General features: G+C 45.3%; 1 protein-coding gene across 1 annotated transcript in view; it reads right to left on the bottom strand.

Annotated features, from left to right (window-relative positions):
- Window positions 1-25,273, bottom strand: part of LOC124775237 (glutamate receptor ionotropic, delta-1-like) — a 121,930-nt gene that overhangs the window by 17,956 nt on the left and 78,701 nt on the right. The window contains exons 8-9 of the mRNA XM_047250075.1: window positions 19,086-19,256; window positions 7,694-7,914 (exon numbers count right to left, since the gene is read on the bottom strand). Coding sequence (XP_047106031.1) covers window positions 7,694-7,914; window positions 19,086-19,256 — 392 coding nt within the window. The remainder of the gene's footprint in view (window positions 1-7,693; window positions 7,915-19,085; window positions 19,257-25,273) is intronic.

Genomic DNA, 25,273 nt, shown 5'->3' with positions numbered 1-25,273 from the left:
CATCCTGAGTAGCACAGAATCACCATGCTTCGCCGAACACAATGTGGAACCATTCATCGGAAGTCCATACTTCTCTGTCACGGCTCAACTCCAGACGCTGCCGTTTGCTTACGGCATCCTGCGCATAGAACGGTAATTCCAAAAACAGTCCGGTTGCTGTAAGTCTCCGACCACAATGTTACTAGGAGTCCATTACTTGTTATTGGAATGTAGCCGCTTGTGTGAGGTGTTTACCTTGTACTTGATCTACAATACAGTGATCCTTCATTGTGGTGATCACACGAGGTCAGCCGAACCTTGACAAAGAGTATGCACGAATCCGAGCCATCGGACCTGTCACCTCCAAATGCCCCGCAAATCTGGATATCCCACGATTCGATCAACTGGCCAAATGGAGACCTACAATGGGGCCCCTCTTTAGCTGTGTCAGCTGCTGATAACGTTATCTCACTCTTGACTACTCGCGCCGGCGGAAAGGCCATGTATAGATATTGATCTTATCATAACTTCCAGTGATATTTCTCTATCTGCAGCGATCGTTAGAACTTTCTGGCCTGTAATTCCTGATCAACTGTTTCCGCTGCTACCGACTTCACTATCTTGCTTAGTTTTGTCGTATTTCGACATTCATCTAGTATCAAACAGCTGCCATTTTTATTCACTGTGGCCTAAGCCATGTATACTATCTGATCTTATGAGATTGCAACACGGGGTATCCACATGAAAACTCCCTGATTTCCAAATACAATTAAAAAAAATTTGTGTGACATAGGTACTTGCGGTTTGCCGCACCACGTGAAGCAGCTGTAAACATTTTCTAAGCAATTAAGCGATTACCAGAGATACCAACACCTCAGGAGTGCATGCGGAAACGAAATCACCCATTGCTGTCCAAAGTAATTTCCGACGTGAAATTCAAAGGGTAACATGAGATGCTAAGACGATTAAAGCTTCGTGTGAGAAGTTCCCAGGCACTGGGAGTGTAAACAGACGTGTTCTCAGAGAAACCGCACATCTGATGAGATGGTAGATGAAATCAGAGAGACCTTCCACAAAAGCCTATCAAAGTTCAGTTCGCTCAACAGTTCGGAAGGTGCTGCATAAACGACTTCGCTTGCGCGCTTACGAGGTTCAAATTGCGCAAGCATTGAAACGAAATCACTTGCAGCTTTGCCTCGAATTTGCTGTTGAAATGATGGACCGGATCGGGCAAAACCCCAGCTATCTAGGAAATGTCGTTGTCTCTGATGAAGAAACCTCCCAGATACTGGGAAGGTTAATCGGTACAACATTCGCACCTGGGATTCGGAAAAGCACAACACTTTTCGGGAACATGTTAGAGAAAGCGGAAAAGCGAATGTACGGTGATAACTTGTAACCCAGTGCCTCAGGTATTCTTCAGTAACTTGATTTCTCGAGTTTGTAACCATTTTTAAAATATATGTATTAATGAATTTTGTGAATAATTAGTGTTTATGAAAATGTAATACATGTTGATAGGATAAATGAGAATTATATGTGTGGAATTATTGTAGTAATAGCGGTAGTCACATCAGGGCAGCTTTTATAGTATAATGATGATGAAGTCCCATACTCCGAGGAGCGCAGGGGACGATGCAGGAGACCCGCACCGCCGTACTAGGCAAGGTCCTAGCGGAGGTGGTTTGCCATTGCTTTCCTCCGACCGTAATGAGGATGAATGATGATGATGAAGACGACACAACAACACCCAGCCATGTCGTGGCAGGGAAAATCCCTGACCCCGCCGGGAATCGAACCCGGGACCCCGTGCACGGAAAGCGAGAAAGTCCACCGCAAGACCACGAGCTACGGACTTCATAGTATACGACAAAACAGTAACATCACTGACGCGAGTGTGCGCAGTTGGGGAGCTGAAGGCAGAGAGGTATCAGCGTAGCATCTGTGGTGGTATGTGTGTGTTCAAATGGCTCTGAGCACTATGGGACTCAACTGCTGAGGTCATTAGTCCCCTAGAACTTAGAACTAGTTAAACCTAACTAACAAACATCCATGCCCGAGGCAGGATTCGAACCTGCGACCGTAGCGGTCTTGCGGTTCCAGGCTGCAGCGCCTTTAACCGCACGGCCACTGCGGCCGGCGTGTGTGTGTGTGTGTGTGTGTGTGTGTGTGTGTGTGTGTGTGTGTGTGTTCCTAAGGGACCAAACTGGTAAGGTCATCGGTCCCTAGACTTACACATTACTAAAACTAACTTAAACTGACTTATGATAAGAACAAAACACACACACACACACACACACACACACACACACACACACCTGCCCAAGGGAGGACTCGAACCTCCGGCTGGAGGGGCCGCGCAATCCGTGACATGGCGCTCTAAACCGCGCGGCCACTCCAGGCGGCCATCTAGGGTGTATAACATGTGTATGTGTTGGCGAGAAAATGCCAAAGAGTTTTGCGTCGAAAATGTTGAAGTACGCGACCAGGCAAATTACAGGTGGGCGAGCAAGCATGTCTTCACAGTATATGGTCACAAGAAGTATTTACAAATAATGAATGCTATGTCACCCAAATTTAGTCAAACTGCTAGCTGATCAGGACGAGCCTGTTGCCATTAATGGATCTCATAATGAACACTACGTTGCACCATAAGCAACGCATCGCAGAGTAAGATCCAGCCGATATTTTGTGGCTGTGTAATAGACTCGCCACCGTCTTAGTAATTTTTAGGAAGATTGTAGTGTGTCTAGTCACAGAACACATTTTTCTTTCCGGAAATTACTTCATTGACCCGAGCCGTTAACCATCAGCAGTGTCCTATACTTTTACCACAAATTCCTACAAAGACACAAGTGAAAGGAACAGTCAAAATAAGACAAATCTAATTAAATTTACAGTTCATTTTTAGTCGAGCGATTATTGTAATGAAGGGCAGTAGTAACTATAGTTGCTCAGATAATATTGCACTACTACTGTAGACAATCAGTTTAAAGTAAAAGTGTACACTACTGTTTGGAAAAAGTGAAACGTCAAGACTGAGAGATGTGATCACAATGAAATTTATTCCACCGATTAGGAAGATGACACAGCACAAATGATTGGCATTACAGACCTGTACATGAACTGTAACTGAGGAAATTCAGCATCACCACGTGCAGCAATCAGAGCCGCTAGACATCGTGGCATGGAATCAAAGAGCGCTTGAATGTGCTGATGGGGAATATTCTGCCACGCTGTTTATAGGCATGTCTACAAAACATCAACTGTGGCTGCAGGAGGGTCTGAACGAACAAGTTGCCGACCGACCATATCCCAGACATCTTCCATGGGCGACATGTCAGGCGAACGGGCAGGCCAGGGAAGCAGTGGTACTCATCGTTCTTCGAAGAAGGCTTACACATCCTCTCCACATGCTGCCGGGCGTTGTCCTGCTGAAATATGACATGTGGAACGGCCCGCAGGAGGGGCAGTTCCCCGGGCTGTAAAACCCTCCCAGATCTACATCTACATGGATACTCCACAAATCACATTTAAGTGCCTGGAATAGGGTTCACAGAACCACCTTCACAATTCTCTATTATTCCCAGGCGCTACAGTCTGGAACCGCGCGACCGCTACGGTCGCAGGTTCGAATCCTGCCTCGGGCATAGATGTGTATGATGTCCTTAGGTTAGTTAGGTTTAAGTAGTTCTAAGTTCTAGGGGACTAATGACCTCAGAAGTTAAGTCCCATAGTGCTCAGAGGCATTTGAACCATCAATAAAACTCGCTTGTGTGGTTCAAAAAAATGGTTCAAATGGCTCTGAGCACTATGGGACTCAACTGCTGTGGTCATCAGTCCCCTAGAACTTAGAACTACTTAAACCTAACTAACCTAAGGACATCACACACATCCATACCCGAGGCAGGATTCGAACCTGCGACCGTAACAGTCGCACGGTTCCGGACTGCGCGCCTAGAACCGCGAGACCACCACGGCCGGCTGTGTGGTTCAGTGTCAAAAGTCTCCCGGAAATCCAGAAATACGGAATCGATCTGAAATCCCTTGTCAATAGCACTCAACACTTCATGTGAATAAAGAGCTAGTTGTGTTTCACGGGAACGATGTTTTCTAAACCCGTGTTGACTGTGTGTCAATAGAATGTTTCCTTCGAGGTAATTCATAATGTTCGAACACAATATATGTTCTATAATCCTGCTGCATATCGACGTTAACGATATGTACCTGTAATTTAGTGGATTACTCCTACTACCTTCCTTGAATATTGGTGTGACCTATGCAACTTTCCAGTCTTCGGGTACGGATCTTTCGTCGAGCGAACGGTTGTATATGATTGTTAAGTATGGAGCGGTAGCTGTCCAGATTGCCCTCGAGACGTAGGAGGCGAGGTCGTGTGTTACAGGCAATGGCGCACCAAAACATTTGACGTTTGTCGGCTATGCCGCTCAACAATACAGACTGCCCGACTGCGTTTACCATGGCGGTGTCGAATGCGTATACTGTAGGACAAGTTGGAGCGGCACTCGTCAGAAAACACTACATTTTCCCACTCTGCTTGCCTGTGTCGGCGTCCATGTGGCAATTGCATTCTGCGGCACTGGAGGGATTGGTCAATGTAAGCCGACGCAATGGCATGCGTGCCACCAGTCCAGCCTGCAGAAGACAGCGTCGGACCGTCGACACAGATAAGACCACACCCGTTGCAGTCAACATTGTGGTTAGGCTGTCCTATCAGTTACAGTCAAGTGGACACGATGGCGGTCATCTCGCACTGTGGTCACATTCCATCCTCCAGTACACTGTCGGCACTGTGAACACTGTGAACGGCCCTCTTCTCCCAGCTGGTTCCATATATGCCTCACTGCTGAAGCAGCGTGCCATGTACAAGCTTCAATGTCACGGAAGGACAGACCCCCTCACCCGAAGACCAAGCATTCTGCCCCATTTGAACGCACTCACATGTTGGAATGCCACCCTATGGTGATTCGAGGAGCTATAGTGGCACCTGTTTACAGGTTTCCACTTTGGGTGACGGCTCCACACCGGCTGAGCGTTACGTAACACCGTTCCGTCCGGTCACACGAAAGCGTGCGCTGCTGGGCATAAGTGCACGCCACGTCTCTGCCATTTGAATCACTTCTTATGGTCCCACTGTTCTAAGTGACCTCTTATAGTGGCGTGTTGCACACCATTGCTTCTGAGTGTCTCACTTTTTACAAACAGTAGCGTAGTTTTGTAATTTTATGTTGCATTTTATAAATGACATATGTGTACGTCTACGTCACATTAGTACCGAAAAATAGTTGTTATCATGAATGGGAATTATTACGGAATAATATAAGATGCAGTCTTTTGCAAAGTAATAAGTAAAGAATGATAAACAGTTATTTGTCACCATTAAGCATATTTTTAAAAAGACAGCACTATTATGAGTTATGTAACATTGTATACTCGTAGTTTACATAAATTGTTGCTAATCATTGCTTACTATTGGTTATCATAAAGGTAACTAACATCACTGCATTCCAAATTAATTTTGTGTTCGTAGTAAACGTCTTTTACATATGAGCCAGCGTGTGTGTATTTTGTCAGGTGGCTGCTTTGTCTCTGCTACGCGATATTCGTGTGATTTCAACAAAGTCGTTAAGTCATTCTCTAAATTTAAATTTTTGCTAGTTTTGGAGCTGGCGAACGTTTTGTCCTGCAACCTAAATTCATTCAAACCATATTTTGACATTCAAAATTACGTGTAACTACAATAAGATTTTAATTTATTACGATTTTTTACATTTCTATCGGTTTTGAGCGTTGTAACAAACACGCGTGCGATAGCGATCAGGTTGTATGTGTATTCTATCGGCAAGCACAGATCTTCATATTCGATGCCTTGATTCCACTAGCAACGGAACATTACCTACACGTGTCACAGTAAAACTTTACATACGCCGTAGGGCATAGGAACGTTATTTTCTCATGAAAGATAGCATAGATGGAGCATTTTTCTTCATCGAGCAAACAGTAACGGGAGCCGTTAATCAGGACATCCTTGAGCAAGTTGCTGTTTCTTTGCTTCTTCCCCTTAAGCCAAAAACTTCCAGCGGGATGGTGTGCCACCGTACTCGAGTTTACACGTTCGTGACTTCTTGGATCGAGTATTTCCACAACGTTGGACAGAACGTAATGGACCAACTAAGTAGCCACCGCGATTGCCAGATATAACCGATCTCGATTTCTTCCCGTACAGTGAAGTGAAAGACATTGTGCAGGCCTCGCGTGTAGGCGACCTTAGCTATATCCGGAAAAGAATTGTTGACCCGGTAGCCTCCGCCAGTTCATCCATGCTTGTGCGCACATGGGTTGAGCTAGAGTAACGTCTCGACGTTTTAGAGGTTACGGGGCCACGTAGAACTAGTAATGTTATGTGTGCCGCACTGCTTTTTTTAACTAATTTGTGCCTGATTTGATTCTGAGAAGCTCAGTGATGTACGTAAATACCGTAAATGTAAATGTGATTCAAAAAGTACTTGAAGTGAAGTGAAGCGCAGCTGGACAGCGAGAAATTCTTTAGCGTGGATTTCCCGCAACGATAGTAGTTGTGAATCTTTGTGTATGGGCTCTATACAAAAAATATATAAAAATTAAAAAAAGAATTGATTTATTAAAAAAAAGAGGATTGTTAATCTGTATCTTGTGGAAAGAGGACGTGTTGCTAGGCCGTCGCTCAGAACGTATTGTTACATTTAATGAAAATTGATATTTTAGTGATACAACCGAGTAAAGTATGTGCAAGAGTTGCAAAGATTTAAGGTATACAAATTTTCTGGAAGTGAGGAATAGAAATATCTTGTTTTTGGAAAAGGAGGTGAACTTCATTGTCGTCGCCGTCTATCAATCGACAGAATTGTAACTGTACAAAGTTCACTAAAATACAGGAAAAGAAATGCATTCTCTTCAGTTTTCATTCAATAAGTAACGACCTCTCATAATTTCTTAATTACAGCAATGGACTATGTTCTTGTACAATAGTATGGTGCTGAACTCCACTGACCAATTTTGATGTAGTACGACGTGTAGTTTGAAGGAAGTTTGTGTGCCAAGCAGTCTCCTTTTCTCACGAAAAGCAGATTGCTGTTTGATCTTATTTACTTACAACAGTGATCATTTAGGTATGAAAAGCTACGAAAACTTGGGCTCAAAACTATCCGCAATACGGCCAAGTAACTAACAGAGTCGTACTTTAAACCTTAAAGAACAATAACTTCCTCCAAATTGTAATACCTCACCAACTGGTGCAGAAGCTGATCATTCAAGGAGGCAGCAACCAAAATTCAGGTACCAGTTACGAGTTGAAATAAAAATCTCAATCAAAAATCAATCTCTCTCTCTCCAACCACATATATAAATATTCATATTATTAAGATAAAAGTCATTTTATAAAGTATATTAATTTTTTGTACAAAGCTTTCTGAGTTAGTTTACACGACATTCCAAATTGCAAGTATCTTTGTCTCAGAGTTTGTTTTTAATTGCCTTTGATAATCAGGGATGTTTCATGTGGATATCCCGAATGTTGAACAGTCTATTGACGACTATGGGTATTTGTGTTACTCCGAGATGAAGACATTGTAATGGGAGATGGTCGGTGACCCGCAAGAACAAGCAAACAGATGTAGAACCTCGCCAGACCAGCGGGCGGACAGGTGGAAGCTACCTTGCATGCAGAGGACGCTGATGCTCCAGACGAAAGCCTCGCCCGCGCCCCAGCGGCGGTCCGCGAGGCCGGCGCCCACGCCAGCGGCAGTGGCGGCAGCGGCTGCTAGCGCCAGTAGCGCGCCAGTGGCGGCCACGCACGCCAGCAGCCGCGGGCTGAATGGCGCCAGGAAGATGTCGCGCAGCGCGCCGCCCTCCGGCCGCCGGAAGTAGATGTTCTTCCTGCAGCATCCAAAATCAAAATGTTCAAATGTGTGTGAAATCTTATGGGACTTAACTGCTAAGGTCATCAGTCCCTAAGCTTACACGCTACTTAACCTAAATTATCCTAAGGACAAACACACACACCCTTGCCCGAGGGAGGACTCGAACCTCCACCGGGATCCACCTGAAACATCAGCAGGAGGTGCCAGGGAGCTATAGGAAACATGTAAAGCAATAAAAACTGTAGTTAAAGGAACAGATTCAGTATATTGAAAAGTCGAAATAGCTTCCGATTACATATAAAGCAAGAGCATCAAAATCAGGACTGCAAAAAGAATGCCACTACCAAATGTAGAGAAGAGATCAGGTAGATGGGCAGAGTACATAAGGACCTGTATGTAGCGGAGGAACTGTCAGTTGACTCGGTAGAAGAAGAAATAGGTGTTGATTTGATAAAAAGTATTAATTAGATCTAGTATTACAGTTAGAATGTGACCTAGCTTCGGAACACTTGCAGACGAAATAAGCAGAAGGGATAGATTTACATGTGTGTGGTGCCTCTTATTTCGATCATGTCCAAAAGAAAATACACCGTTCTTGGTCCTGCAGCCGTACATATACATCATGAAATTAAAACACCTTTCCAACTTGGCCAAGAAGATACAAACACGAGTGAACCTTGTGAGAAAGCTGGCAGGCAGTACATGGGGAGCAACCACATCAGTCCTCCGAGGAGCATCCCCTTGCACTGGTATACCCTGCAGCAGAATACTGTGCACCAGTTTGGCTCCGAAGCGCCCACGTAGTGAAAGTAGACGGACGTCCAACTGAACTAAGTTGTTAGAGTAATTAGTGGTACAGTCCGGTCTACACCTACTTGCTGGCTACCAGTACTTTCAAACAACTGTCCACCAGACCTCCGTGGAAAGGTTGCTCTTTACAACCTCTGTCAGCAAGTTTCTGAAAATAACTCAATCCCTCTTCATGACGATTTGCTATCACTGCCCAGGAAACGCCTCGAATCTAGAACACCAGCATATGAAATGGGAGTCCAAATGCTACCCACAGGATTCAACCAGGACGCAGAGTGGAAACGTCAGTGGCATGCTACAAGAACCCGAAACCTCGAACTTGTAGACAATCTAATAGTTCCAGTTCCAGGCTTCCACCAACGAAGGGAGTTGTGGGTGCAGATAAACAGATATTGGACTCTAGAGGGTAGGTGCAAATACAACATGCACAAGTGGGGCTTTTCAAGTGACAGTGTGTGTGACTGTGGTGACACCCAAACAATGAGCCACATTGTGAATGAATGTCCAATCAGACGCTTCCCTGGTGGCATTGAGAAGCTCCATCAAGCATCCCACGAGGCACTCCGCTGCATCGAGTCCATCAACATCCGCGTGTAGTCTGAGCCGTTTTAAAATTTGCTTACTATATATAATTTCACATGTTCATTTTTATATATATTTCTTTTGTTTTGCTAAATGTGTATTACTGTAATTGATGCATACGATGATAATAATAATAATAATAAATAATACAAATTCTGACAAAGTCCCATAGTGCTCAGATCCATTTGAACCAACCGGGACTCGAACTTGGACTTCCCGCTTTACGTTGTTGGTCGCCTTAACTGCTTCGGCTGTCCAAAAACAACTTCCTGTCAAACCTAAATTCCCAACTTGTCACGCATTGCTTACGTAGGGCCCCCTGTCCACCATACTCATTGCTCGCTGCCTCACGCTGATCCTCCCAAGAATTTGGGAGAGAGAGTGCTTCCGCAGCAAAATGATCTTAAAGTCCGTCAAGGCGCTGTCTGTTCTGTCGGCCTGTGCAAAGTCATCCTAGGCAGGCATCATGAACAGGAGTGGTGCCAAGCTGTTGTCTTCGCTCAGGTGCCTAGGACTTCTCGACATGTTGTCTCTGTAAATGCACTTTTTAAGGTTCTCAGTGAAGGTAGGCGGATGCGATGGAGACTGTCGCCAAACTGGAGGCTGTTGGAGGGACGCTGTGTTGTATTATTCACGTACGTGTCAATGTCGTGCATCCCCCCCCCCCCCCCCCTCCTGGCACACCACCGTGACCACCCCGCAAGAGGGATAGAAATATTGCATAATCACCCTTTGCTGCTTCGGATCATGTTAAATTTCGTCGAACGCCTTTGATTGCTCCCTAGTGATTCCATCCTGTACACGAACGCAAAAATTACGGTCGCATTCTACTCCAAAAAAGTGCTATGACGTTCAGTGGGGATGCAGACCCGTAATGTCCTTAGAGAAGGGATGAAACGTCTGGGGCTGTCAAAGACTGCCAAGAACGCAGCCCAGTTCCCCGTAAGATTGTTGACTGTCGTTCTCGACCAGGCAATGTGTGGGAATCAACGCTCCAAGGAAAGGGGTGGTTTCGCTGACGCCCTTTATGCCACCCGCTGAGGTCTTTCCGCGTCGATTCTCAGCGACGCTGAAACATTTTCCTCGGCCACCCATAATAAAACCACGGGATTTTAACGTTGGGTGTCACAGCTCTGACCTCCATCGCAAAGGCGCCAAAGGAAGTGGTGAAATGTGGGTAACAGTATCGCGGATGTAACGACCTTCCCACCGTGTAACAAAGCGCTGGCCATCACTGTAGTGAAATTTGATACCAATGAGACATCATTAACCCACTTCACAGGTCACATGAACTTCTGAACTCTACCTTATTTTCGCATGTGTCAACACCTTGCGCCAGCCGGTGTGGCCGAGCGGTTCTAGGCGCTTCAGTCTGGAACCGCGTTGCTGCTACGGTCGCAGTCTCGAATCCTGCCTCGGGCATGGATGTGTGTGATGTCCTTAGGTTAGTTAGGTTTAAGTAGTTCTAAGTCTAGGGGACTGATGACCTCAGATGTTTAGTCCCATAGTGTTCAGAGCCATTTGAGCCATTTCAACACCTGCGACCGTAGCGTTCGCGCGGTTCCAGACTGAAGCGCCTACAACCGCTCGGCCACACCGGCCATCAATTGGTGTTGAACACTTGTGTGCAATACTTTGGTGTCGTCCGCTATTTCCACTATTTCACTCCTGCCTGTGAAGAGTTATCTTGTCTATGTGCTGATAAGCATAGAGACTATCATTCTCTGCGTTTCCTCTATCATCTTCTCAATCATTACACTCCCTCTGAATTATCTTCAATTATTACAGTATTCTCTGTAAAGCACAGCAGGAATAGTCGTTTCAACACAGTAAGAAAATTCTCTATGTACCACTAAATAATACAGCCATCTTCAGAGAGTCATTTTCTGTACCAGGAATCCGATTTTGGAAAGATCTTCCTCAAAATAGTAGAGAAATTAAATTCCTTTCAAAATTCAAAAAGCAGCTAATAATCCACATTCGGTCAGAGTCTTTTCCAAACATTTGTCTGAGGCTCATTCTTGTCAACATCTCCTCCCCCATCGCCACACAGTCCTCTATTGAAAGTATGTCCTTCCTTGACAACTATTGTCACTCTCATTTCCATCTTGTTCTCGTAGTCCCATCTGTTTCTGAAGACACTAAACACGGCTCAGATGCGCTAAATTACACTGATGTAAAAAAAAAAATTTAACACCCTCAAAGACTGTGGGGCACTAGGGTTAATATATGCATACTGAAGGGCTGTAGTATTAACCGATTCATCGGCAGGTCATCGGCAGGTCATCGGCAGGCCATCGGCGATCAGATGGCGTTAAGGAAGCCTGTCTGCGCACCGTCTGTTTTGACTCTGCAGGCAGTAACTGCGCTGAGTTTAGAGGTGAACAGGGTTTGCATAATTCATTCTAGAGTACAAACACGTCCCACCGACGAGTACATAATCTTGTCGAACAATTTCAGACATTACAACGGGGTCGCATTTGAGCCGTGCGCGGCTCACGTTCGTGCCGTTTGTTGCTAGACAGCTTGTCTTTGTGGTACCGCCGTCTCCTTTTTTTATTCGATTTACTGGCGTCACTAAGTTGCTGGTTTGCTTGCCCGTGAGTGGCAGCAGCAGCGCTTATCGATAAGTGCAGTGTCGTACTATCTCTGGAGCGACCGTTAGTATTTCCAGGTCGTGGTCTGTCGGCAGTTCAGTCGGGACGCAGCGCCATTGAGACCCGGACAGCCAGTACTCGCCGACCGCTGGCGACACACATGTACTATCCGACGGAAGGAGAATGGAGTGGGATCGATCGTTGGTTGGTCGTTCGGTCGGTCGTCTCATCGGGCGATGTTTATTTGGTTTTTTGACCGTTTCTGGGCCTCGTCAGTTGGTCATCTTACCGGACATGGGTCGGTTCCTTCCTTGTGCAGAGATGTCGGGTGGCCAATGGGCAAGTGTTCCCTCTGCATGGTTGTGTCCGAGCCAGTGTGCCCGGCTCGCCGTGTCTCCGAGTTCCGAACGGACATCAGGTTGAGTCGGGATGGAGCTGCAGTAAGCTCCGGATAGCCATGACTCGCCCGAACGTTGCCGACACACATGACTTGAGTGGGGACGACCTTGGTTGGCCGTTCGGTCGGTCGTCTCATCGGACGACGTGTATTTGGTCGCCGACCGCTTCTGGGTTCTCTGTGTGTCTCGACTAGTGATCCGTCCTTGTTGTTCCATAGTGATTGCTTTTAGGATCGTTCGAGTTCTTGTGGTAGTGTTTTCGTGCAACTGTGTCTAGCTTGTGTGATTTCGACTGAGCAGTTATGTTAATGCTGCCTGCGCACTCGAGTTGTCCGTCGGTCGGTTGGGTCAGAGTACGGCACGGCGTGAAGCTAGGCAGCCTTTGGTGTTGCTCATCTTTTTGAGTGGTTATTGCGCCTTGGCTGTATTTAGATGCCAATATTTGAAGACGTAGTGCTGCTGGTATATTCGTCCTCACTGTCATTTTCCGGTGTCGTGCCGTTGGTCGGGCGGAAGGGAAGTGATTAGGTGGTTGGTCGGTCCTTCAGCCGTCCCTGGGTCGGGTTGCCATCCGATTATTTAATCTTACCTTTGGCTGCCTGTCTCACGTAACTTACGTTAGAGTTACCTCCTCAGGCCAACCCTTGGAACACTTCTGAGCACCACTGTTCTGCTGGTATTAGACTGTGATTTTCTTTTAGTCTCAAGTACTGTGCAAGGTCTTTAGCCGTCTATTAGTTTAGTTTGTTTTAATGTTCAGTATGTGGCCATCAGGCGAACTTCTACGTGAAATATTTTAAGATAAGGCCTTCACCCGTCTTAAGTTAAAATTTGGAAAATCATTTGAAAATCTGAGAATTTTCCTTTCTATCTTAATGTTGTTATCCAGGCCTTAAACCTTGAGTTATTCAATGTTCAGTATATGGCCTTCAGCCGAACTTCATGTGAAATATTTTAAGATAAGGCCTTCAGCCGTCTTAAATTAAAATTTGAAAGGTCATTTGTTTAAAACCTTTTAAAATTTTCTTACAGAAATTCTTGTTATCCAGGCCTTCAGCCCTCAGTTCTTCTATTTTGTAACTAAGGCCTTCAGCCGTGTGTTTTCCTTAAGGCAGTTTTAATAACTTGTGTTCTGGCCTTCAGCCGTATTGTTTCTTAATTCTTGTAAGGGCATGTGTGATTAAGTGTTTTAGCAAAATAAAGTTTATATGTTTGTGCAACTAACAGCAACTGATTTGGACCCCTTTCCACAACCTGATCCGCTCTGTCCTGCGAAACCAGATTTCAGCATTATCGGCCAGAGGGAACCTTGATGGAGGTATCGAGGAGGTTGCTGCAGATTTTGCGTCGCTAGTTTCGGCAGTGATCTACAGTACATCCCCACACCTGTAGACCAGGTTCTGGACTTCTTTGTAGTACAAATGCACTTAAAGATCGACGCATTGTTAGAGACGCGGTGGTCGTCCGAACATCCTACCACCGAAACCACGACACCATCAAGCCTGGTGTCGTGGAACAGTCGACTGGAGAGTGGAACGGAATGGCACTCTGTTGCCTTCAGCGTAATAATAGTAGGTTCTATCTCAATGTGTATGATGGACATACAGGTGTACGGCGTAGACCTCTTGAGCGTCCTGTTCAGGGGTGAATTCGCCTACGACACTCTACTCCCAATTCAGGCTTCGTGGTGTATCTGGAAGGGCGGGAGAGGAACGTCAGTTACACATTTGGTGTCTCTGCAGGGTAAAGTAAACAGTGCCCGCTATACCGTACAGGTGTAATACCCGCGCCACTGCCATTTCTTCAACAGGAAGGTGACGTACATTTTAGCAGGACAATGCACGTCTACATACGGCTGCTGAGACAGAATCTGCTCATTGTGGTCTACAGTAACTGCCACGGCCAGTGCGATAACCAAAGCTCTCGTCAATTAAACATGTATGGGATATGGCGTAGCGCGAACTTACTCTTTCTCCAGAGCCTGCGAGTATCATTGGCAAACTGCTACAAAAGGAACAATGTGCTTGCGGCTATCTACCGCAGGTAGCCATGCGGCAACTTTACGATCGTTTGCATGCGAGAATACAAGTCTGTGTTGCCACCATTGGCTGGTACATTGTGTATTGATGAAACTGTTTGGGCGCACGTTGCTGTGACGTGTGTTTTCCAGTTGGTCTAAATATGTTATCATATACTCCCACACTACGATAATAAGAGTGAAAAATGGAGGATTCGTCACAATACAGATTTGTATGATATTTACAAAGAGACGAACATTGTGGCTGTAATGAAGACACGACGACTCCAGTGGGCAGGGCATGTTGCTCGAATGCAGGACAATCGATAGCCGGAAACTGTACTCAACACCAAGCCAACCGGCAGAAAGCCCGTAGGAAGACCTAGAACTCGATGAAGTGACTGCATATCCAAAGACCATCAGAGAGAGGGAGTACTGGAAGGATGGCAGAAAGGGGCCGAAGAAGGGCTGAAGTGAAGGCAATCTCTCAAAGCAGCGCGCGGTCCACTGCGCCTGATCGCATAAAGTAAGTAAGAATACTCCTACACTGATCAACTACTTCTCTGATCACTTGTCAATAAAAGGCCTTGTCCTCGACAGTGTTACATCTCCTTTGCAGCAACGTAATCAGTAGTATTCTTAATCTTAATGTCCCTTATTATCATTCTCAATGTTATTAGTATTATTATTACCTATTATTGCTATTATTCATTATTATTTCATATGGTTGTAATTATATACTGATTAGCCAAAACATTATGACCACTGCCCACTGCAAGGTTGAATGCCTCCTGGTGGAGTTGCGGTCACGTGATGCAGTAAAAAAAGTATGTAGGCCGAGCAGAAATGCCTGGGGGATTACACTAGGGAAGATATGCGCTGCAAATGGAGAAATGCACTGAGGTAAGTGTCTTTGCCAAAGGGCAGATTACTATTACGCATAGCCTATGAACGGGCTTGGCCACCAAATGCGCCTAAGTGAATCCGGTGGTTCCCATTTGGGTCGCTATTGATTGCCGTCATCGAGTACACAAATCAGCGGCCGGTTATTTAAGGGGATTACATGACTTGTGCGTAGACGCCTGGTGTCGCATGGCTCCCCAAATCTACCGACGCACTGTAGACTCGATTATATGCAGAATCAGTGACATATTGCTGTAAAAAGATGGCCCACGAAGCTATTAAGTGAGTGGTCTTAAAGTCGCTGTAAGTCTTCTTATAATAACTTGTCAGATGTACAGTCGTGGACAAAACGGGCGAGACCCCTCGCCTTTTCGTTATGCTGATTTGCACAGCTTTGAAGTCTGCTACACAGCATGACAGGCAAGGCGACAAAGTGCTACCAACATACTATGCACAGGCGTGAAATTGAAAAACTGTCCGAACTTTGTCAGACTGTTTTCTATCATGTCTAAGACTATATTAATGCTGATTAGTGTGTTAAACACAACACGTAATTATAAGATATAAATGAAAGAATAAACCCTAATTAGTATGAATTTCAGCTTATCGAGATAACATAACTGTTTTAGTGAGACGAAGTACCCCAGATCGATACGAATTAGCAAAATATTATGCACATTGAGCCGCGAAACGGTCTGTGTCAATGTTCAGACCAGTCATTGCGGATTACCGTTGCTGACCTACCATGAAAAAATTTAGCAATGCGTGAATATTCTTAACGAAATTCATTTAAAAATCTATTCAGTTATTGACACAAGCGGAAAAAGTAGGCAGTAACAAGTATGAAATTTTACACAAGTTTCATATTGACATCCACAGGGCGCCGGTACAGAATAAAGGTATCAAAAAACATATTGGGGGCGCGAGAAATTCTTAAAATTGCTTTATTGATAGTCTATCTGCCTCCATCGAGATTAGAACTGAAAGGAAACCAGACACCCCTTGCAGTAACAAACACCTTTCACTACGCTAGCAGACAGCCCAGGCAAACAGCCCTCTATTATGACCCCACACATGAATAAGCCGGCAATTTCACAATGAAAATGGCAAAATGATCTGCAGTTTCTGTTACATAGAGCTTTCTGGACTCAAAAACATCAATTTTCTACCTTTATGTCACCGTTTATGTGACAATCATTCGGGATGTTTATCGAAATACCAAATACTGTTATTAGCGAGTAAATTTAGTAGGATAATTCTGCACCACCCCAGGAAATAAACGGCGACATAGCTGCCAAACGTATTCTACAGTGTTTCGAATTCTCCATTAGACTCGACACAGGCAGGAAACGTTCATTAGCCGAAGTGTTTCTTAAGTTATGGGAATGCTCGCACTTCTAAAACGCTGTGGTATTAATACAAGGATCTGAATTACGACGTGTATAGGCAAATCGATTTTATTTGATTTCCTGTAAACGTGATTTCGATCAAAAGCGTAGCTACGATTAATATGCTGATGTAATGACTGCAACTAGAACATTTCGAATAAAGAGTAGGGGGAATTACACTCCTGGAAATGGAAAAAAGAACACATTGACACCGGTGTGTCAGACCCACCATACTTGCTCCGGACACTGCGAGAGGGCTGTACAAGCAATGATCACACGCACGGCACAGCGGACACACCAGGAACCGCGGTGTTGGCCGTCGAACGGCGCTAGCTGCGCAGCATTTGTGCACCGCCGCCGTCAGTGTCAGCCAGTTTGCCGTGGCATACGGAGCTCCATCGCAGTCTTTAACACTGGTAGCATGCCGCGACAGCGTGGACGTGAACCGTATGTGCAGTTGACGGACTTTGAGCGAGGGCGTATAGTGGGCATGCGGGAGGCCGGGTGGACGTACCGCCGAATTGCTCAACACGTGGGGCGTGAGGTCTCCACAGTACATCGATGTTGTCGCCAGTGGTCGGCGGAAGGTGCACGTGCCCGTCGACCTGGGACCGGACCGCAGCGACGCACGGATGCACGCCAAGACCGTAGGATCCTACGCAGTGCCGTAGGGGACCGCACCGCCACTTCCCAGCAAATTAGGGACACTGTTGCTCCTGGGGTATCGGCGAGGACCATTCGCAACCGTCTCCATGAAGCTGGGCTACGGTCCCGCACACCGTTAGCCCGTCTTCCGCTCACGCCCCAACATCGTGCAGCCCGCCTCCAGTGGTGTCGCGACAGGCGTGAATGGAGGGACGAATGGAGACGTGTCGTCTTCAGCGATGAGAGTCGCTTCTGCCTTGGTGCCAATGATGGTCGCATGCGTGTTTGGCGCCGTGCAGGTGAGCGCCACAATCAGGACTGCATACGACAGAGGCACACAGGGCCAACACCCGGCATCATGGTGTGGGGAGCGATCTCCTACACTGGCCGTACACCACTGGTGATCGTCGAGGGGACACTGAATAGTGCACGGTACATCCAAACCGTCATCGAATCCATCGTTCTACCATTCCTAGACCGGCAAGGGAACTTTTTGTTCCAACAGGACAATGCACGTCCGCATGTATCCCGTGCCACCCAACGTGCTCTAGAAGGTGTAAGTCAACTACCCTGGCCAGCAAGATCTCCGGATCTGTCCCCCATTGAGCATGTTTGGGACTGGATGAAGCGTCGTCTCACGCGGTCTGCACGTCCAGCACGAACGCTGGTCCAACTGAGGCGCCAGGTGGAAATGGCATGGCAAGCCGTTCCACAGGCCTACATCCAGCATCTCTACGATCGTCTCCATGGGAGAATAGCAGCCTGCATTGCTGCAAAAGTTGGATATACACTGTACTAGTGCCGACATTGTGCATGCTCTGTTGCCTGTGTCTATGTGTCTGTGGTTCTGTCAGTGTGATCATGTGATGTATCTGACTCCAGGAATGTGTCAATAAAGTTTCCCCTTCCTGGGACAATGAATTCACGGTGTTCTTATTTCAATTTCCAGGAGTGTATTTATGCGGCCCTCATCTTCAGTAACTGTCGTAGCTGTTTTCGTTGTTAGGATTTCGTCACCTAAATAGGTAAAAACGGAACCCTACTAGTCTCACTTTCTTGACAGTCTATCTGTCTACCCAACCCTTTAAACCCTTTTACCTCGAGTACGGGTCGACATAATAAGCGGAAATTTATCGTACTTTCTGCGGTATACGGTCCCTTCTTGGTGTAAAAAAATGAGCTTTTATGTGAACGCAATCTAAAGATACGGCTGTTTATGTAAAGAAAATTTACGCAACGGTAATCCAGTATGACTGGTCTGAATATTGACACAGACCGTTTCGCGGCCGAATGCGCATAATATTTTGCTAATTCGTATCGATCTGGGGTACTTCGTCTCACTAAAACAATTATGTTATCTCGATAAGCTGAAATTCATACTAATTAGCGTTTATTCTTTCATTTATATCTTATAATTACGTGTTGTGTTTAACACACTAATCAGCATTAATATAGTCTTAGACATGATAGATAACAGTCTGACAACGTTTGGATAGTTTTTCCATTTCACGCCTGTGCATAGTATGTTGGTAGCACTTCGTCGCCTTGGCTGTTATGCTGTGTAGCAGATTTTAAAGCTGTGCAGATCAGCATAACGAAAAGGCGAGGGGTCTCACTCGTTTTGTCCACAACTGTACATAACTGAACGTGAAATAACGTACGCATAGAAACTGAGAGTCTTTTTGTAATATTTTTTGATATGTTTTGTTCTTGGCGCGATGTAGGAGAGTGCCTTAAGGTCCTTCTCTTGTCAGCCTAAATAAATAAATAGCAGAACAGAACGACACCTAAATTTTAGTGAAGACAGTTTGTCATAGAGCCTGGGTGTATACTTAGCTGATACTCACATGGACTCGACGAGCGGGAAGGAGAAGAACATGTCGCGCGCGCGCTCCTTGGTGATGACGACGTTGTCGAGCCCGACGTCGACGGCGCCCCGCGTCACGGCGCCCAGCAGGTGCAGCCAGGCGCCCTCGCTGTTGCGCCAGCCCAGCATCGGGAACGCCACCAGCTCGTAGCTGCAGAGTCACCACACCAACAAGATCACTTCACTACATACCTGTTGCTCTAAGTCGGGCGTCTTTACCTTACCTACCACACAATGATTTTTCCAATTAGTGAGCCATACGTGTACCAAGTTTGACTGAAAATCCTCCATATGTTTCAGAGCTATGTCTCTTATTACTTAACACTCTCTTCTTACCCACACTCTTCTCCTAGAAGAAGCTGGAATATATCAGACTCACAGGTTTTATTTTTTTCAGGCAGTAAATTAAATTTTGAAACGTCCCCTTAAAACAATTATACAATACTGTGCTTAACCTGACACACAATATTTTTAGCGCAACGCAATCTGACTTTCAAAATTCCCTACAAAACAATGGCCCTGACTAACATTTAACTATACCTTTCACAAATCACTTACCTCACAAAAATCTTCGCTGCTCAAGCTACTGCAATACAGCGAGCGCCACTACTGCCTGCTAAATAAAAGATTCAAACTATGGAAGGCACTAACTACTGATAGGGATAGTTAGCAAATGAAAGATATTAGTAGAGAACAAACAATGTATTTACCTTCATATCATCATATATAAATATAGCAGTTCATGACAAATTACAAATCTCCGCCATCTCTCTCCCCACATCCACCACTGCTGGCGGCTCACCTCCAACTGCGCAACGCTACGCGCTGTTAACAGCCAGCTGCCTAACACTACAATGGCGAGTATTACAACAATGCAAAGCAGCCACAGACTGCACACAGCACAGCCAGTGATTTTCATACAGAGGTGGCGTTACCAATAAAAAAACCTAAACAGCCTACTTACAATTTGTTTAAAACCTTGGCGCAGTTTCTACAGGCGTTCCAGTTTTCTCCCATTTCCATGGGCACTAGAGCTGTCTTCATCACCATAGTATTCTTTCCATACCAAATAATAAGTTATTTGTGTACCAAGTTTGCCGGCCGGTGTGGCCGAGCTGTTCTAGGCGCTACAGTCTGGTACCGCGTGTCCGCTACGGTCGCAAGTTCGAATCCCGCCTCTGGCATGGATGTGTGTGATGTCCTTAGGTTGGTTAGGTTTAAGTAGCTCTATGTTCTAGGGGACTGATGACCTCAGAAGCTAAGTCCCATAGTGCTCAGAGCCATTTGAATTTGTACCAAGTTTGGTTACAACTGCTCCTGGGCAATGCTCGAACAAACACACTTGTATACATACATTTCTATAAACAATGAGGATTTTCTACATTGTGACGGAATCCCATTGGCTCTGTAGTTGCATTCTTCATAGTTCAGGATGGTCAAAATAAAACTGGCCCGGAAAATATTTTACACACCTTAAGATAGGTAAGCCAAGTTACATCATGCACACCTTGGATGAATAACACAAGTCTGAGGTGTTTGAAATACAGGTTGTTTATAAATGAATATCGGGGTTTTAACACTTTACAATTTTTATTATATTAAACTTACAGTTATAAATGATATGTCAAATGAAATAGCAACTCCAATAGTTTTACCAAGAATCTTATAAATGTTCAGTGTGAGCACCATTTGTCACACGGCACACATCAAGTCTATAGCCGAGTTGATAAGTGTGTCTTCAGTGATTGTAGCAACAGCTGCTTCAATCCGGTTTCTTAATACAGGGAGGTCTGCTGGTAGCGGAGGCACGTACACACGATCCTTGATAAAGCCCTAAAGGAAAAAAGCGCATGGTGTTAGGTCGGGTGAACGTGGAGGCCATGCAAAGCAAGCCCTGCCAACGTTTGGGAAGAACTCGGCTATAGACTTGACGTGTGTCGTGTGACACATGGTGAACACTTATAAGGTTCTGGTAAAACTGTTTGAGTTGCTCTTTCATTTGACATATCATTTATAGCTGTAATTTTAATATAACAAATATTATAAAGCATTAAAACCCCGATATTCATTTATAAACACCTTGTACTTTCCGGGCCAGTTTTATATTGACCGCCCAGTATAAGAAAAACAAATTCCATAACACAACAAATAAAAACATTTATTTCGTACATAAGAGTACCCTGCCCTGATAATGGCCTACATCAGAGTTTGTGACTGCGTGCCAAACTGCAGGCGAGCACGATGCGCGATGGCGCGTGCTGACTGAGGCACCGCCTGCGTCGGTACTCCTCGGAAGTACTCGGTACAGCGTGATATTTCATTTAGAACTGTGGTGCTGAATTTTTCGGTCGGCACGACTTTCTTCAGTTCGGCGGAACCGCGATGTCATCGATGTTTGCTCTCCGCTATTTGTTCACAGTAAAGGAGAAGTTCTCGTGTGCAGCGGCTGTTTGCACAAAAAGAGGCAGCCCAGAGATCTATTGTCACGAGCATTTAAAAATCAATGAGAATGACAGAAGAGAAGGATGAGAATTCTCAATATGTGTTGTGATACACAGTCTCACAATCGACGGGTACTGCAAAGTTTCTATGCAATGACATTACAACACCATTCAGAAATAATTTTAAGATTTAGTTGACGATTAAAGAGCAAAAAAATTACAATGCTCGACACTTTCTCTACATCAAGAACTACTTTGCGCTAGATTTACAGGCATGGAGCACTACCAATTTCTCACCATCCCGTGTCTTACTGTGGGCAGCGTGCACTCAAAAAAATGGTTCAAATGGCTCTGAGCACTATGGGACTCAACTGCTGAGGTCATTAGTCCCCTAGAACTTAGAACTAGTTAAACCTAACTAACCTAAGGACATCACAAACATCCATGCCCGAGGCAGGATTCGAACCTGCGACCGTAGCGGTCTTGCGGTTCCAGACTGCAGCGCCTTTAACCGCACGGCCACTTCGGCCGGCAGTGTGCACTCAAGTTCACTTGAAGAGTGAGGTTTGCAATCCATTCTCAGTTATCTAATTTTCGTTCCACTCTGCCACAGACTGTGCATTATGAACAGGTGCTAGATGGTGTTGAGAGATGCAGTCGCCATCCCCGGATGGCTCTTCAACAGTGGTAGTGCGAATACGAAATTTCCTGAAGTCGCACGCATTATTCTACAGTTTGTTGCAACATTTTTCGACGGAAATGAACGAAGATAACGGAGTGTTTATGTATCACTGCATAGTGCACTATGTGATCAAATGTATCCGGACACCTGGCTGAAAATGACTTACAAGTTCGTGGTGCCCTCCATCGGTAATGCTGGAACTCAGTATGGTTTTGGCCCACCCTTAGCCTTGATGACAGCTTCCACTCTCGCAGGCATACTTTCCATCAGCTGCTGGAAGGTTTCTTGGGTAATGGCAGCCCATTCTTCACGGAGTGCTGTACTGACGAGAGGTATCGATATCGGTCGGTGAGGCCTGGCACGAAGTCGGTGCACCAAAACATCCCAAAGGTCTTCTATAGGATTCAGGTCAGAACTCTGTGTAGGCCAGTCCATTACAGGGATGTTATTGTCATGTATCCACTCTGCCACAGGCTGTGCATTATGAACAGGTGCTCGATGGTGTTGAGAGATGCTGTCGCCATCCCCGAATGGCTCTTCAACAGTGGGAAGCAAGAAGCTGCCTAAAAAATAAATGTAGGCCTGTGCTGTGATAGTGCCAAGCAAATCAACAAGGGGTGCAAGCACCCTCCATGAAAAAGACGACCACACCATAACACCACCGCCTCTGAATTTTACTGTTGGCACTATACACGCTGGCAGATGACGTTCACTGGGCATTCGCCATAACCACACCCTGCCATCGGATCGCTATGTTGTGTACCGCGATTCGTCACTCCACACAACGTTTTCCACTGTTCAATGTTTACGCTCTTTACACTCAGCGAGGCGTCGTTTGGCATTTACCGGCGTGATGTGTGTCTTATGAGTGGCCGCTCGACCATGAAATCCAAGTTTTCTCGCCTCCCGCCTAACTGGTACTTGCAGTGGGAACCCTGCCTCGGGCATGGATGTGTGTGATGTCCTTAAGTTAGTTAGGTTTAAGTAGTTCTAAGTTCTAGGGGACTGATGACATCAGATGGTAAGTCCCATAGTGCTCAGAGCCATTTGAACCATTTTGAACCATCTGTCAGTCAACAGACGTGGTCGGCCTTTACGCTTTTGTGCTGTACGTGTCCTTCACGTTTCCACTTCACTATCACTTTGGAAACAGTGGACGTAGGGGTGTTTAGGAGTGTGGAAATCTCGCGTACTGACGTATGACACAAGTGACATCGAATCAGGTGACCACGCTCGAAGTCTGTGAATCTGCTCTCTCACGATGCCTAATGGCTATTGAGGTCGCTGATATGGAGTACCTGGCGGTAGGTGGCAGCACAAAGCACCTAATATAAAAAAAACGTATGTTTTTGGGGGTGTCCCGATACTTTTGATCATATAGTGTATGTTGGTGGCGTACTTAGTGTAATAATGGTTTTAAAAAAACGTATGTTTTTGGGGGTGCCCCGACACTTTTGATCATATAGTGTACGTTGCTTACGTTAAGTGGCATGCCTGGCACTTTTTTTCTATTTCAAACCAGCTATTGTTGAATTTACGAAGGAAAAGGAAGAGGAGGAACGAAAATTAGATCACTGAGAATGGATTGCAAACCTCACTCTTCAAGTGAACTTGAGTGCACACTGCCCACAGTAAGACACCGGATGGTGAGAAACATTTTATATCTGATTGGGTGGAATGGTTTGGAAAGGAAATCATTCCGCACATTTCCTTTATCCTACCGGACCTAAAGATAATGTGAAATTTGAAAAATTCATTGTGGCCTTGAAAGTATTACAAGGGTAGTTTTCTATATGTTTTGAGGACGCTGCCAGTATTATATTTCTTTCCGCTCTGTTTTTGAGACCGTTTGCCGCTTCAGTTGAAACTGCCCCTGTGCTTGTGGAGGTACAACTGATGGACCTGCAATGTAATTCCCGTTTAAGAGCAAATTCTCTTACTTTAAAACTATCCAGGAGCTCTATATTGCTTTCCTCAGGAAGTTTTTCCATGTCTCCATATGCGATGAAATATTTCGATCAAAATGTGTGTGAAAAGCTTTTTTGATTACGATATTAAATAAGTTCAAATGTTTGTGAATTCTTAAGGGACCAAACTGTAGATGTCATCGGTCCCTAGACTTACACACTACTTAAACTAACTTATGCTGAGAACTACACACACATCCATGCCCAAGGGAGGACTCGAACCTCCGGCGGGAGGGGCCTAAATAAGTAATGATTGCGTGGCACTACCAGCGTGACAGTCTGTGAAACCCTGTGTGTCTGTCCGTAGACGAAAAGCTTGTATCAGATAAAAACTATATTATGTTTTCAGTGCGCCAAAAATAATTAAATAATACAGAAAATTTGATTTGTTTGCGATCTATGCTGTAGAGAAATGGAGTCGTATGCGGAGCGACCGCATTGCCATTTAAAATGCTGCTCTTTCACAGTTCCCTCCTCTTCCCCCTCGTCACACTCAGACAGCATGGCATGTCGGGGGGGAAGGGGGGGGGGAAGTGTGCAGCCAGGCGAGAAAACTACGGCACACGAGCAAGAGCACTGCTTGCTTACCGAATTCTTGATCATCCCCGGTCTACACACTGCAGGATATTTGGATGCAAGTTGTTCTTCGAATGTGCTCATACAATGTGTCTTAACACGAAACAAGTCTGGAATTCGCCACCAGTATTTCATATACATGTGACGTCTTTGTTATGGTCCAGAGTGCACTTGGACTTGTACGTACGTGTGAACTAAATCTCACTTAAGAATTTTGGTGTTCACCATCAGTGATACTTTTTAGTATATGTACACAGAATGATGCCTTCTCATTTTTCAAGGGCGCTTAACACTTTTCAGACTTTCGCCTCCAGGCAGCCATACAATAGAAGTGTACCATATTTTCTGATTCCATTTTTAAAAAATGGAACTTGTTTTTAATGTAGTGCAGTCTTTTTCTGAAATTAAAAAAAAAATACTCTGGAAAAGTAAGGTTATTCCAAATGTGGAAACAAGTTCCGAGGTACAACATAGTCATGTACGTAGGAGCAAATGTTCTATT

Source organism: Schistocerca piceifrons, chromosome 2, assembly GCF_021461385.2.
Source record: "Schistocerca piceifrons isolate TAMUIC-IGC-003096 chromosome 2, iqSchPice1.1, whole genome shotgun sequence".
NCBI lineage: Eukaryota > Metazoa > Arthropoda > Insecta > Orthoptera > Acrididae > Schistocerca > Schistocerca piceifrons.
This window is presented reverse-complemented; position numbering and strand designations above follow the sequence as displayed.